General features: G+C 34.0%; 1 protein-coding gene and 1 long non-coding RNA gene across 5 annotated transcripts in view; one reads left to right on the top strand and one right to left on the bottom strand.

Annotated features, from left to right (window-relative positions):
- LOC111865429 overlaps window positions 1-5,828 on the bottom strand; it is a 21,043-nt gene extending 15,215 nt beyond the window's left edge. The window contains exons 1-3 of one of the 4 annotated variants that reach the window (XM_023853462.2): window positions 5,191-5,828; window positions 3,842-3,891; window positions 3,677-3,749 (exon numbers count right to left, since the gene is read on the bottom strand). In XM_023853462.2, the coding sequence (XP_023709230.1) occupies window positions 3,677-3,749; window positions 3,842-3,844 (76 nt within the window). In that variant the 5' untranslated portion in view covers window positions 3,845-3,891; window positions 5,191-5,828. Of the gene's footprint in view, window positions 1-3,676; window positions 3,750-3,841; window positions 3,892-4,035; window positions 4,365-5,190 lie in introns of those variants that run through there. The other 3 variants (XM_023853461.2, XM_023853460.2, XM_023853459.2) reach the window with 3 other exon arrangements.
- Window positions 4,287-8,124, top strand: LOC117282400. Its single transcript, XR_004513131.1, has 2 exons — window positions 4,287-4,375; window positions 5,818-8,124. It is a non-coding gene; the product is annotated as an uncharacterized LOC117282400 (long non-coding RNA).
- Window positions 8,125-14,822: the final 6,698 nt, after the last annotated feature.

Below are 14,822 nucleotides of genomic sequence, written 5' to 3'. Positions count from 1 at the left end.
TATGGAATTGGAATTTTACCTGATATATAGAATGAATTAGATGAATATAATTTTATGTTTTGATGAAATATTACTATAAATTTTATATTATATAATGAATTTTTATAACTTTGACTCATGCCTTAGCATACAGCTTGTTTATATTGTATCTGGTTTACTGTTATCAATTGTTGTATTGGAATATTGTCTTATCTCACATAATTTTGTCAATTTTATTAATGAAGTGAACCAGAATTAGAATTTTGATATTTATTGTATCCAATGTAAATTTGTTTATGTATGTCCGCTTTATGCTTTATAATTGTTTGCATGTATGTTTGTTTTGTTTTTTGTTTCTGACATGTTTCAATTAATTATTGTAACTTAAATTTTGATCTTGTGACTCATTCTATATCCCATGGCTTGTATTATGCCTGTATCAGGATCAATTAGAAAGTGAAATAAATGAATGAATGAATAAAAGGAAAAGTGGTGGTATATTTTTTGACTTGGAGAAGGCTTTTGATTGTGTGAACCATTATACATTATTGGTTAAAATGAAATATTATGGTGTAAGCGGCATGATGCATTCTCTAATTGAGTCATATTTAGAAAATAGATACCAAAGGGTAAAATTTAACAATAAATTATCAAATTGGGCAAAATTGATAAAGGTGTTCCTCAAGGATCGATTTTGGCACCACTATTGTTTTTGATTTATGTAAATGACTTACCCTCCTTTATACAGTGTTCTGTCCCATCAAATACATCAGTTGTGCTATTTGCTGATGATACAAGTGTAATAGCAGATGAATTAAATTTTATGCAGCTGGAAAAAAAACTTACTATGGTGTTTAGATCGATGAATGAATGGTTTAATTTAAATATGCTTTCATTAAATTTAGGCAAGACTTGCTGCATAAATTTCTCAGCTAAACATAATTTCACCAAAAAATTAAATACTGAATATGGAAACAAAACTTTATTAGAGTCAAATGAGGTAAAATTCTTGGGTATGACACTGGATAACACAATATCTTGGAAAAAACATATAGATTCAATTATAGGTAAATTAAATAAAGCCTATTACATAATTAGGAAAACCAAACAGTATTTAAATATTGATGCCCTCAAATTGGTGTATTACACCTTTTTCCACTCAGTAATGTCTTACGGTTTGATTTTTTGGGGAAATAGAACTCTCAGTATGTGCGTTTTTAAATTGCAGAAGAGAGCTGTTCGAATAATGGTGGGAGCTGGAAACAGAGATTCATGTAAAAAAATCTTTAGACAATTGAAAATATTACCACTGCCCTCTCAATATATATATTCTTTGATGATGTTTGTAGTTAATAATATGGATTTATTTGCAGAAAATTCAGATATATATACACAACTGTAACACGAAATAGTTCAAATTTGCATCTCCCCTTGTCAAATCTAACAGCATTTCAGAAAGGTCCACAGTATTTTGGAATCAAAATTTATAATAGTCTTCCAAGCAAAATAAAACAGTTATCCAGAAACAAAAATCGATTCAAGAAAGCACTATTACAATTTCTCCATTTACATTCATTTTATGGTATTGATGAAGTTTTTTATTACAGGGTTAAAAAGATTGATAATTGAGTTTATTGGGATTATATACATAAGTAATGAAAAGTTGAATTACAAATTTTATAATTTTAAAATTATGTTTACATAAATATTTTAACACGTACTATATTTTTTGTAATTATTATATTTAATTGTTATATTGGACTATTGTCTATATCCTGAGTCTTATGACCTTGTAAAGGATTTTTGACATGTAAATAAATGATAATGATAATAATGTTTCGGCAACATAGTGCCATCATCAGGTGCCCTAATTACGCTAATCTATTTCATTGCTTGCCTTGTTTAAATATAAAGGGTAATATCACTCAGGACTACAAAAATACAGTAAGATCGTTTAATAACTTTTTTTAGATATAAACAATTCTACGAAGAAATGGACAAATAATACTGTGGAAACAGATAAGAAGTTCATGGATTATTTATACACTTCATTTCCAAAACCATCCCAGAAATTGGTATTAAGAGCAACTAATAACAATGAAATAGAAGAGATAATAAGATCTATAAAACTTAAAGCAGCTTGTGGATACGATGGAATTACTACCAAATTAATAAAAGCAAGTGCACCATACGAGGGGGACCCAAAAATAACCGGAAACGACCTGCTGCGCGCGCATGCTTTGTAGTTACGAGTTGTGCTGCTAGGTGGTGTTAGCTGGGGGTCTCCCGCGACTGTTAGTGAGCTGGCGTCAGTCTGAGTTAAGTGGTTTGTCTGTGGTGCTCTGTTGTGTGCGTTCCTGTTTCAACCCTTTGGCGATTAGTGAGATGGCCGACCAGAAGGAACAAAGAGTGTGCAATTCATGTCGAAACTCGACATACTGAGTCTTATTAAAACTCAAGGTAAGCAAATTAGCATTAAGCCATGTATTTATGTCTTTGAAAGTTTGATTAAGATTTATTTCAAAGATTAACTTATTAGTGTCAGTTTCTATAATACTCCCAAAGGGGAAGCACAATAGACCATTGAAGGTTGCAGTGCTAGGGCCAGTTTTATGGCTCCCCTTTATACTCATTGGTGTCATCTGCAAATAATACCATATTATTATTTTAGGTAAATCAGTAATATAAAGCAGAAAAAAACAAGGGATCAAGAATCAAACTCTGTGGAACAGCACACTTAATTGTTTCCCATTAGGATGAGCTGTTACTGTCAATTCTATTACCCAATACAAGTCTTTGATATCCACTGGTCAGATAAGATCCTATAAGTGTTTTGAATTTTCCTTCAGTTCCACAGAATTCCAATTTATCCAATAATATTTTATGGTTAACACAATCAAACGCCTTTTGTAAATCACAAAAAGTGCTTCCCACCATTAACATATTATTCATTACAGTTAAAATATTATTTAACAATGTAAAAGCTGCCTTCTCAGTCGAGGAGTGTGTCCTAAAACCATACTGTTCATGTACCAACAGATTATTTGCTTCAATATCAGTAATAAGTCTCGCGTATATGAGTTTTTCAATGATCTTAGAAAAAGAAGTAAACAATGATATAGGTCTAGTAGTTGGATATATTATGAGTTTTCTCTTTTTTAAATAGTGGTTTAACTATGGCAAATTTTAATCTATCAGGAAAAATACCAGTACTAAGTATTGCATTACAAAAATGAGTAAGTGGAGAAATTATAAATGGTGAACTTAATTTTATTATTCTGTTTGAAATTTCATCATATCCACTTTAGTTTTTATTCTTTAATGATTTAATATATTTTTTTTTTTAATTTCATAGGTGGAGGCATACTGCCAATTCATTTTAGGTCTACCAAACATTATACTAAATGATTGATTGGATTGGATGAATTCGAGCTTATATATTTATTATTATCCAATATGACAGAATCAGCTATGGATAGAAAGTGTTTATTAAAAGCATTTGAAATTTTGTTCTGATCCATTATTACTTTATTATCTACAATTATGGAATGAATACCTTTATCCCTTTTTTATTTTCCCTTTATCCTCATTTATTATTTTATTTATTTGCCAAGATATGCAAAGTGTGTTACTCATAAGTACATACTCAGGAATATGCTGCTACATACAGTGAGAAATTAAATGTCATACTACTTACAGACAAAAATTGAACGGCTTAAAAACCACATCAATATTTCTGGCCGAGCGGACCTACTGGTTTCTGTTTCGGACTGCAAACGGAAATACATGGTTAATGAAATGTTTAAAATCACAATCTTACTTTGATCTCAAATTTGCTCAATACTGAAAGCCATTTTCTTACCATTTTGAAATGTGATGCTTTTTCTTCTAAATATTTTCTTCTGGTGCTTTCTGAAAAGAACGGCAAAATATATACACAAAACCACTTGCTTGCGGTTTTTCCAAGCCCTTATTTTAGAGGTTAGATATTGTGTTGAACGTCACTATTGTATTTTCAGTCGATTGTGCAGTCAACGAGAGAAAAATCGTACTTACACGCTTGAACTAATGTGCCGCATTAGTACTTTTTTTGATTGCGCTGATATACTTACTTTTCTTCAAGTTGTTATTATTTGCATACTAATACAAACACATGTTTGTTTCTGTGTGACTTTTCGGTTCAGAGACAGCCCTTGCCGTCCTTGCCGGTCCTTGCTACCAAACCAATGCCATGGATTACCAAGTGATATATGCTAAACTGTGCTATGTAGTTACGGTAGTTACCGCGAGAACCAGAAATCCAGGAACTTGTTTGGAAAAATGCAAAGTTGTCCCTGTGCTTAACTAATTAAGTGTATATGGGCCGCGCCATATTGATGGATTGAAGTGTTCAATAGTAAGCAATAATATAAATCTACACTTAATATTCTTATCTGAGCATCACATGTCAGACCAGAAATTATTATACAGCAATTTCCAGAACTATGTACTGGGAACAAAGTATGCCCGTACGACTCATTAAGGATGAGGTTTATGTGTATACATATAAATTTACTGCTATTAATTTAGCACAGTTCTGGGGTTAAAAGAACATAGAAATTTGTACACTTAAGATTTCGATAGCAAAAACTAACATATTTGTACTGTGTATATATAGGTCACCTTGTGGGCATTTTGAATACTTTGTAAATAAGTTGGATAAAGTACTGAAATTACTCCATAAAACAAAAATTGAATTTATAATATGTAGTGATTTTAACAAAAATTTTTTAGAAGAGACAGCATGTAAAACACAACTACTAGTGCTGTTGCAATCATATAATATATTTCATACAGTACAGTTCCCAACTAGAATAACTGTGACCAAAAGCTCTGCAATTGATAATGCAAGGATAAATTCATATGATGTTATCTCAGTAATGGACTATTGGATCACGATGCCCAGTGTCTTGTACTAAAAATATCAATTTCCTGGAGAAGAAAAAAGTGCAGGGAATCTCAACAAGATTAGTAAATGAAGATTCAGTTGCACAATTTTTTAATAAACTATCTAATGAAAAATGGGGAAAAAATATATAAACTTAATTATGTAAATGAAATATTCAATTCATTTTTAAATAAGTATTTACTTGTCTATGAGTCATGCATTCTGATGCAAAATGTAACAAATAAACACAATGATAATGGCTAGATAAGAGCTGGAATACGTACCTCCTGTAGATGGAAGGAATCTTTCTTCATTATCATTAGAAACAATTACAACTATTTATTTAAATCATACCATAAATCCTACTGCATGTTATTAAGAAGAGTAATAAGAGAAGCTAAAAGGAAATATTATAATCAGTTAATTACATCAGCTGAAAACAAAATAAAAACTATCTGGAACATTGACACTGAAATAATAGCGATAATAATAAAGAACGTCTACCACACACTTTTCAAAATAATAGTAAAAAAATAAATATTGATGAAGCTGCTCATAGTTTTAATAAAAATTTCACATCAATAACCGAAAATCTTGCAGAAGTATAATTAACAAATTAAAATAAAAGAACTCTTCAGGTTATGATAGCATAACCAATAAAATTATAAAACTGTGCAGACAACAAATTAGTAAACCTCTAACTTATGTAATTAATAAGTCATTAACCATGGGTCTATATCCAGAAAGATTAAAATATGCAATTATTAAGCCAGTATACAAAAAAGAGGAAAAGGCTGTTATTAGTAACTACAGGCCAAGATCTATAGTAATTGGGTTTGCAAAAGTATTTGGAACAGCAATTTTTAGAACACTCAATGATCATATTGTAAAACATAAAATATTATTTTCAGAGCAGTAGGGATTCCAAAAGGGATTATCAACTGAAGATGCTATACATAAATTAAACAATGTACGAGTATACTTACAGCTTGGAATAGAAATGTGTATGTAACTGGTATATTTTGTGATATAGCCAAGGCGTGAAGGTGTGAATTTGACAGTGGTTTTTCCACGGCCTAGGTGTGTTGTCTTACAACTTGTGCTGTCTGTGTGAGGCCTGATTATATATTCTATTTGACCAAGGATGTATGATGTGTAGTCATCATGAATTTGTAATGTGTTACATGTTTTATATCCAGCCCTACAGGGAGATGATTGGATCCATGGAGTGAAAATAAATGTAAATGTAGACTGAGACAGAATTTTACTACATACAAGAAAGGATGAGAGAGGGAGTTAATAAAGCTGTTCCACTATATAGTCATACAGTCATGAACACTCATTTATTGTATTTGTATGATATACAGTAGCCAAAATAGCATCACATTGTGTAGCAAACACAAGTTCATATAAAATACCCCTCAGATCTATGTTACATGTAGTTTATAAACAGATCTATAAAAATATTGTCATCCTGGCAAATGCATGCTGCATTATTTTTCAGTTGTTATAAATTATTCAAAACACTGATCAGAAGCACCATATTTTATGCAATGTAGTGATTATGAACCATGTACATATATGTCATATGTACTGTAACTTCATAATAAACAGCACTGTTAAATAGGCAACTAAAAAAAAATCATAAAACCTTTGGAGCATTATAGGTACTAAGATCATGAAATGGAAAATATCAAGTTGTTACTGAATTATTCAGGAAATGCACATTTCTAGAGGTGGGAGCAATAGTTTTCAGAACATTTTAACATTATTCATAGAATCATGATCATGACATTTCTTCAGTCACATAAAATGACCTTGCCATATCAGGCACAAGAAACACTGGCTCTTTTGACCAGTATTTATTTGGTGTTTGAGAAGGTGAACAAAGAAGCATCTTCACACCCAACCTATCAACAGTTATAGCTAAAGATTTTGGGCATTTCAACAAAAATTATACATTATCATGGGAATATACTATGAGGTTTACCTCGTATTTAAATAACATCAGGATAGAAAATATTAAACATGGTTTAACATGAATAACTGGAAGAATTTCTTGAAAAAATAAGCAACAAACGTTTCATAGTCCTTCTTACTGCCTAGATGTATCCGAGAAGTCAAATATAATTTCTATTTAAACAGTGAAGTGTAGAGAGCTTTTAAAGAACGCTTCCATTCACTCCACATACCTGCAATAAGGCATAGTTATGGTAGTAAATATAAAACTGATAATTGCTATAAAAAGTATTCTAAGGAAACTTGCATCACAGAGCTAGAGATGTCAATATGACTACAAAGAGATGTACTCCAAAACATGGATTATGATTCCATAGATTTGCCAAGTAAAGCCCCACTGGGCTAGCGAGGAGAATATTAAAAGGTTCACTGTATTTTACAATTTTTATTTACATGAAGTACACTCTAAAATTCTTCTGAAGGTCAGAATCTCTGGTGAAAAATACCTGCTGAGCATGTAATCTCCTGCAGCAACTATGTCATGTGCCCTATATAAATTTCAAAGCAGTTTGGACCTTACTTTGTGCTACAAAAAGCCTTCTTGAATCATTAATTGAAACTCATGCCCAAATATCACTGTAGCTCAAGAGAAAATTTCTACTTCACATTAGCAGAATTAAAATATGTAATGTATAAATGCTGAAGTGCTAATAAATACAATTTGTATCCTTCTCTTATTATGTCCATTGCTGAATGGCCTTACATGGGTCATATTTCTGTTAATAAACAGCAGGAAAGGATAAAATCTTGTAACTTTGGTTATCATTTCCACTCCACCAGTAACAGTTCTGATTTACCAACTGGCTGCTCACTGTGGCGCTCAAAATAGAAGCCACACATGCTATGCCAAAATGGTAAAGTGAATTACTATCTATCAGAAAATTAAAATTAAAAGGTATACAATCTTACAGAGTTCAAACTCAGAAACTTGAATCTTCAAACTCAACTTTTTAAGATGGGTCTATGATATGTCCAATATCACACATTTCAAGTTCCAATAAAACGTGACTATTGCTCCTATTCCTAACATGTGACTTTTGGGCTTCTACAGGAGTAAAAAACCCTGTTCCTTTGAGAACTATTTTGTACTTTCAATAATTTCATGCAAACACACGAATGTGCTCTCTCTCGCTCTGTGAATTGGAAATTGGAAACAGATGATTAAACATGGTGGCTTCAAATTATCACATTTGGGGTGCACAAAAAAAAAGAAAGATATGGCTAATTTAAATCCTGACAATGGTGACAGGATTCAACTGATACACAATCCAAAATACACACANTTCTTGATATAGGTATAAAGATTAATATTAGTTACTATAAATGCAATCTGTATCTTTACAACTTCATGACATGTTAAAAATGTGTTTCTAATTGAACCACATATTACCAAATGTTCAATGTAACATATTCTGTGAAGTTTCTGATGACAGCAACTTCAGTCTATGTATCATACAATTACTCATAAGTTCTCAATGCCACAAAAGCTATGAATCTTCTATTCAAAATGTTCATTTACAGAAACAAAGATAATTTCAGTTAATTAATGACTTCAGACCACTGCTGGTGGATGTGATGACACATGAACATTTTCATATTATGTACATATATTTTTAATATTAAAGTCTTGAAATTTAATCACTGATAAAGAATGCCATCTTCTGGGACGTGGCACTGTGTAGATCTTGGTGAACCTACATTTCGGAGGAACGCATCACCTCCATCTTCGGGATAGAAAATTCTGTGAGCAAGGAATCAGTGTGAGTAGGTGGCAGGTCAGTTCACACAAGATCTACATGGCACCACATCCCAGAAGACAGGATTCTTCCTAGTTACCACTGTGAAAACCTCAAATCTTACTTAACCACCGATATTTGAGAAAAGAAGAGGTAATGGGCACCAGGTTCTCTCACTAAGCTCACCTGACTGTGACTGATGCATTTAAATGTTTCTAAAGAGAATTAATTCCAAAAAGTAGTCAAACATAATATTGTGACCCTAACTAACATACCCATCGAAATTACCCTTATGTGACTGACAACATATAAAACAAAACTGTTGGTTGCAAAGTTAATTTACTTGATTTAAACATAAACTCTGTAATTCTGAACATGTTTTGAAGTCACTAACAAATGAGGCACAGAAATAATTTTTTACCTTCTCATCTATGCAGTGTGACTTAAGTACTACAGGGGATGGACAAAAATATGGATACACCCAACAAAAAACATTACCGTGACTAATATGGTGTAGGAAAACCTGTGGCTTGCAGAACTGCTTGCAGTCTCCTTGGAATGGACAAATAGAGGTCCTGCATGATTTGCAAGGGAATCCTGTACCATTCTTCCTGAAAACTTTGTAAGTTCTGTTTTCGATGATGGAGGTGGATAGCGCGCACGCAGATTGCTCTCCAAAACAGACCACAAAGGCTCAATAATATTGATATCTGGCGATTGTGGGGGCCTGGCAGACGTGACACTTCATCTTCGTTCTCAGAAAACCAGTCCTGGATGATGTGAGCTGTGTGAACACAGGCATTGTTGGCTTGGTAAATGGCATCACCATTAGGGAACAAAGTTTGCACCATGGGATGGACCTGGTCGCCCAAAATGATCACACAGTCGTTGGCAGTGATGTGACCTTGCAGGGTAATGATGGCTCCAACAGATTACCATGATATGGCTGTCCATACCATGATCGAACCCCTGGCATGTTTCACTCTTGGCAGCAAACAATCTGGATTGTAAGCTTGGGATGGCGTTCTCCAGATGTAAACTCAGCCAGAAGTCGGAAACAGTGTGAAGGTGGACTCATCTGACCAAATGACCGTCTTTCTTTGCTCCATAGTCCAGGTTTTATGACTTCGGCACCACACTGTCCTCTTAGTGGCATTTTGATCACTGATGAGTGGCTTTGGAATTGCAGCTCATCCAGAAATACCCTGCTTGTGGAGTTCCCTTTGTACTGTTTTGGTCCTGGCAGGGTTTGTGAACGTGACATTCAGTTCAGCAGTCACTTTTGCAGCTGTAGTCTTCTTATTTTTTGTCACAATCCTACTCAATGTTCGTCTGTTTGATCACTCAACACACATTTCCATCCACGCTGGTGTTTATCGGATGCGGTTTTTTCAGTCCTCCTGTATGCGGTCATAAACTTGGATACTGTGTCTCGCGAAACACCAAAACCCTCGGCTACCTTGGTTACGGAAGCACCCACCATATGGGCCCAAACAATTTCCCGCGTTCAAATTCTGTTAGCTCTGACGTGATGCACAAAAAATTGCACAGAACACTGTCTCGACAACAAATGAAGCTTGCAACATATTGCGGAGGTTGTACAGGTAGTGGTGTTGGGCAGATATGACAGCGTGACCTACAAACGTCATTAAAATTAACACTTCTATTCGGGCATGCATTTCACGAGGTGTTTCCATATTTTTGTCCATTCCCTGTATTATCATGAAGACCTTATCCCCAGAGTTTACTGGATTTACATGTTTTCAGTCTCCCTGAACATGAAAAAGTGATTTTTTGAATGTCATCTGTCTTGCTCCTCACTACTGCCTGAATCGTTGGAACAGATTTTATTCCTGTTCGCATGTTTAGCATTATCTTCAGGAAAATAATGGTACATCCTCTAGGGGTCTAAATGTGAACTGTTAAGTTTTCTTGGAAATGGCTTGATCAATTTTGATTAAATTTTAATGTACAGAAGCGCTTGACCAAAATATCCTAAATATAAAAGAATTCAAACAATGGGTCACTGGCCAGGGCTCAATCACAAAATATTATCAATTTCAAAAAAGGTCTCTGATTACATTTTGCCAATACAGAGTTCTGGCTGCACCAAATAAAACTGCATTGGTCATATTTCCTAAAAAATAACAATCTGATCTCTGGGGCCAAAACACAAAATTAAATATTATTTTAGGAGAGTAGAAGGCTGTGATCTGTCAAGTGTATGTGAAAAAAGTATGTGCAATGGTTCTTCACTGATTTTTTTAAAGATATAAGCATGAAGAAATGATCTTCCACGTGTGGCCGAGGGGAAACATAAATATGGTTACTCCAATAACTATGAATTGGAAAGAAATATATGAAATGCCTTTTATGAATTGGAAAGAAATACATGAAATACCTTTAAGTAAAAGCTCAGGAAAGATCCAAACTCGAATGGGTGTGAACCCAGAAATAGCAATTAAGCAAGTAGAGACATCTCAACATGAAGTATCTAACAGTAGATTATCAGGAAGAGAAAGGAAGACCCCCGTTATTAGGTCAAACATTTTTTATTGTAAAGGCAAATATTATAGATAATAAGGAATTTTTTAGTCTTCCTATCACAAATGCCAAGTGCATTAAATCCCATATGAATATGAAACCTAGTTGTAATAAAGGTGCCCCAAAAGTAACTAATCGAAAAATTTTTCTAATTTACAAATTTATCATCAAAATATTAGGGGAATACACAATAAACTTGATGAATTACTTAGTCAATGTGAATCTAAAATACCCCAAATATTTTGTCTTATGGAACATCATTTATCTACGGCTGAAATTATATGGACTTCAATTAATTTATATAACTTGGGTGCTTATTTCTGTCATAAATCTAGGAAAAATGGTGGTGTAAGTATATTTGTCCAGCATATCTTGCAATATACACCCACTGATCTGGAATAATTCTGTTTGGACCAAGGAACTGAAGTGTGTGCTATAAAATTACATCGTAGTACTAATAATATTTGTATTCTAATGATACATAGGGCTCCATCTGGTAATTTTGTTTACTTTTTAAATACTCTTGAGGTTATTCTTAACAAAATTCATACAAAATTCACGAATATTATACTATGTGGTGACATAAACATCAATTATTTGGATGATAAGGGTTCTAATAGACTAAAGCTGGATTCCTTATTAGCTTCATGTCATTTAGAGGGTATAGTGGATTTCCCTACTAGAGTTCCCTGTACTTCGGCGACTGCAATTGATAATTTTCTTATCAATAAAAGTAGAAACAAAAACTTTTTAATAACCTCAATGTCTAATGGGCTATCTGATCATGATGCCCAAATTCTCATTTTGAAGAATCTAACATTTCCAAACCTACCTAATTATCCTATTCCTAGAAGAATAATAAATTAATTTGGTATGAGTCTTTGTCATGAATCTTGGGCTGATGTTTTTAATATAAGTGATGATGTGAACTTGATGGTCAATAATTTTCTTAATACATATATAAGAATATTTAATCATAGTTTCCCCTGTAAAATGTATTTCGTAAATGAAAAAAATCAACCCTGTATAACTACTGGAATTAAGGTATCTTGTGCCCATAAAAGAGAGCTGTATATGCTTAGTAAGAAAACTCAAAATCCTAACCTAATAAGACACTATAAGAACTATTGTAAGGTGTTAACTGAGGTTATAAAGGAAGCAAAAAATCATTGTACGTAGGGAAGTAAAAAATTATCCGCACTCTTGTTTTTCCAATCCATATATACAAAAGTAGGGGTTGAACAAGTACTTCATTTTTCTGCATAGTCTCCTCACTTTTCGATGCACTTGGTCCAGCGGTCCAAAAGCTTGCATATTCCCTCCACAAAGAAGGTTTTCGGTTGGTCGCACAACCATTTATGCACCGCTTCCCCCACTTCTTTGTCCGTAGAAAATAAAAAATCTCGTAAAACATCTTTGAGCGGTCCAAAGAGATGATAGTCAGAAAGGGCGATATCTGGGCTGTAGGCAGGGTGTTCCAGCGCCTCGAAACACACATGGTTAATGGTCTGGTGATCCTTGTGAGAGTGTTCATTGTCATGCAACAACAACACTTTCTTCGACAATAGGCCTCAGTGTTTGGTGCGAATTCGTGGCTTCAGACTGTTGGCCAGCAAAGCACTGTATCTTGCACTGTTGATCGTACACCTTTTTTCCAGGTGGTCTTCCAGTATAGGCCTTTTTGAGTCCCAAAGAACGGTTAGCATCACCTTTCCCACGAAAGATTGAGTCTTGAATTTCATCTTCGTTTGCGATCCCGGGTGTTTCCAAGCCATACTCTGGCTTTTGGATTCTGGCTCATAGTGATGAACCCACATATGAATTTCAGCCCCTGACACACCTTCCAATCAGAGAAATCGGATCACTATTCTTTGTTAATCATTGGTGCACACTGCTAGCAGAGTGGCCATGTTTACACTGTCACAGCATCAAGGAAAATGACGTGATCAAGATAAAACTTCGATCACATGACCACAGTAGTACCGACTCTAACAATGCATGCGTAGGAGGCAGTGTGACAAACAGTGTGACAAGATGTGTTATGGAGAGAGTGTGGATAATTTCTGACTTACCCTCATATAACAAGCTAATTTCTAACTCTAAAAACAAAATTAAGACTTCTTGGGGCATCATTAAAGCTGTCACCAATACCAGACTTTTTAATAATTCAGTCCCAAGTATAAATGTTGACAGTAAACTACAATGTAACAATGTACAAATAATAGCTCATACTATTAATAATTATTTTTCTGCCCCGGTACCCCGAACTCAACCTAGCTCATCCTCTAAAGTCGTGGATACCTTAAACTATCTCTTCAGGGTATTTCAACATCCAGTAACCACTAGTGAAATTAAAGACATAACTGTCTTTAAAATTGAACAATTCACATGGATATGACAAGATTCCGCAAAATATTTTAAAAAGAAGCCTACCGTTTATTCCGTCTCCATTAACTTATATATGTAATAAACTACTGAGCCTCAATATTTTTCCAGACCGCTTGGAAGTATTCTCAAATTAATCCCATCTACAAAAAGGGCGACAGGTTTGATATTGTTAATTATAACCCATATCTTTGATGATGGAAAAACTACCACATTATCACTCTTTCCAAAAACAGAGATACCATGTATGCGAGATGTTTCATCTGGAGACAAACAAACTGGAGGGGCAGATAGAAGTGCCCAAAAGACGAGGAAGAAGACCGAAGAAGATATTTTAACTGAAGGAGAAAGCTTGAGATCGCATTAAGTGGAGGAACTGTTTTGGAAGAGACTGTGGACCTGTCGTATGACAGATTACCGATGAATGAATGAATCTTTGATGACATCCTTTTCTAAGATTTCTGAGAAAGTAATTTTTAACAGACTGCAATATCATATCGATGTAAATGATACACTGGTGCAAGAACAATATGGTTTTCAATATATGATATAACTCCGTCCTAAGTGCAAACTATATTTATAGGTCTTTCGTCTTGTTCTTCTCTATACACTACATGTTTCAGCCCCAAACGGCCATCATCAGGTGTAGACACTCACGTATCTGTTACACTGCACTTATTTGTAACATTTAAAATTTAAAAACATAGGTCTTCCTGATTAGCACTTATAAAAAACTTTGGTTTTAATTTTAAATCCTTTAATTTTGTTTTTCTCTAAGTTTTAAATTTAAAAATGTCAGGGTTACTCGCCCTATGTCTATAGTGCTGCAGCGGCTTCTTCTTGTATCTAGTACTGTATAGGTGTTATCTGTGATATACAAATATTCGTATTACTAATTATGTACGTAATGTTTTCTTATGTGTTTATACTGTTATTTGTACTTACTCTGTGTAGTCTCCTTGTGTGTGTGCCGCTGCTATCTTTACTACGTGTGCTGTCTGATGTATTGTGTGCTGTGTTTTATGTTGGTGAGTGTAGGAGGGGATTGGGTATTGAGGAGAGGGAGGTACCATTAGTCTATGTAGATTTCGTGTATCGTTTGAAATATGGGATTGTGTGTTTCTATGTGTGTGTGTCATTCATGTGTAGACCTTCCTTACTTATTTTATATATATGGAATTTCTCTAATGTATTCAAATGCCTGCCCTTCTTTCCCCGTTGTTACAACTTCC

The sequence above is a fragment of the Cryptotermes secundus genome, unplaced genomic scaffold (assembly GCF_002891405.2).
Source record: "Cryptotermes secundus unplaced genomic scaffold, Csec_1.0 scaffold343, whole genome shotgun sequence".
NCBI classification, from domain to species: Eukaryota; Metazoa; Arthropoda; class Insecta; order Blattodea; family Kalotermitidae; genus Cryptotermes; species Cryptotermes secundus.
Note: the sequence above shows the minus strand (reverse complement) of the source record. Positions and strands in the feature narration are given on the sequence as shown.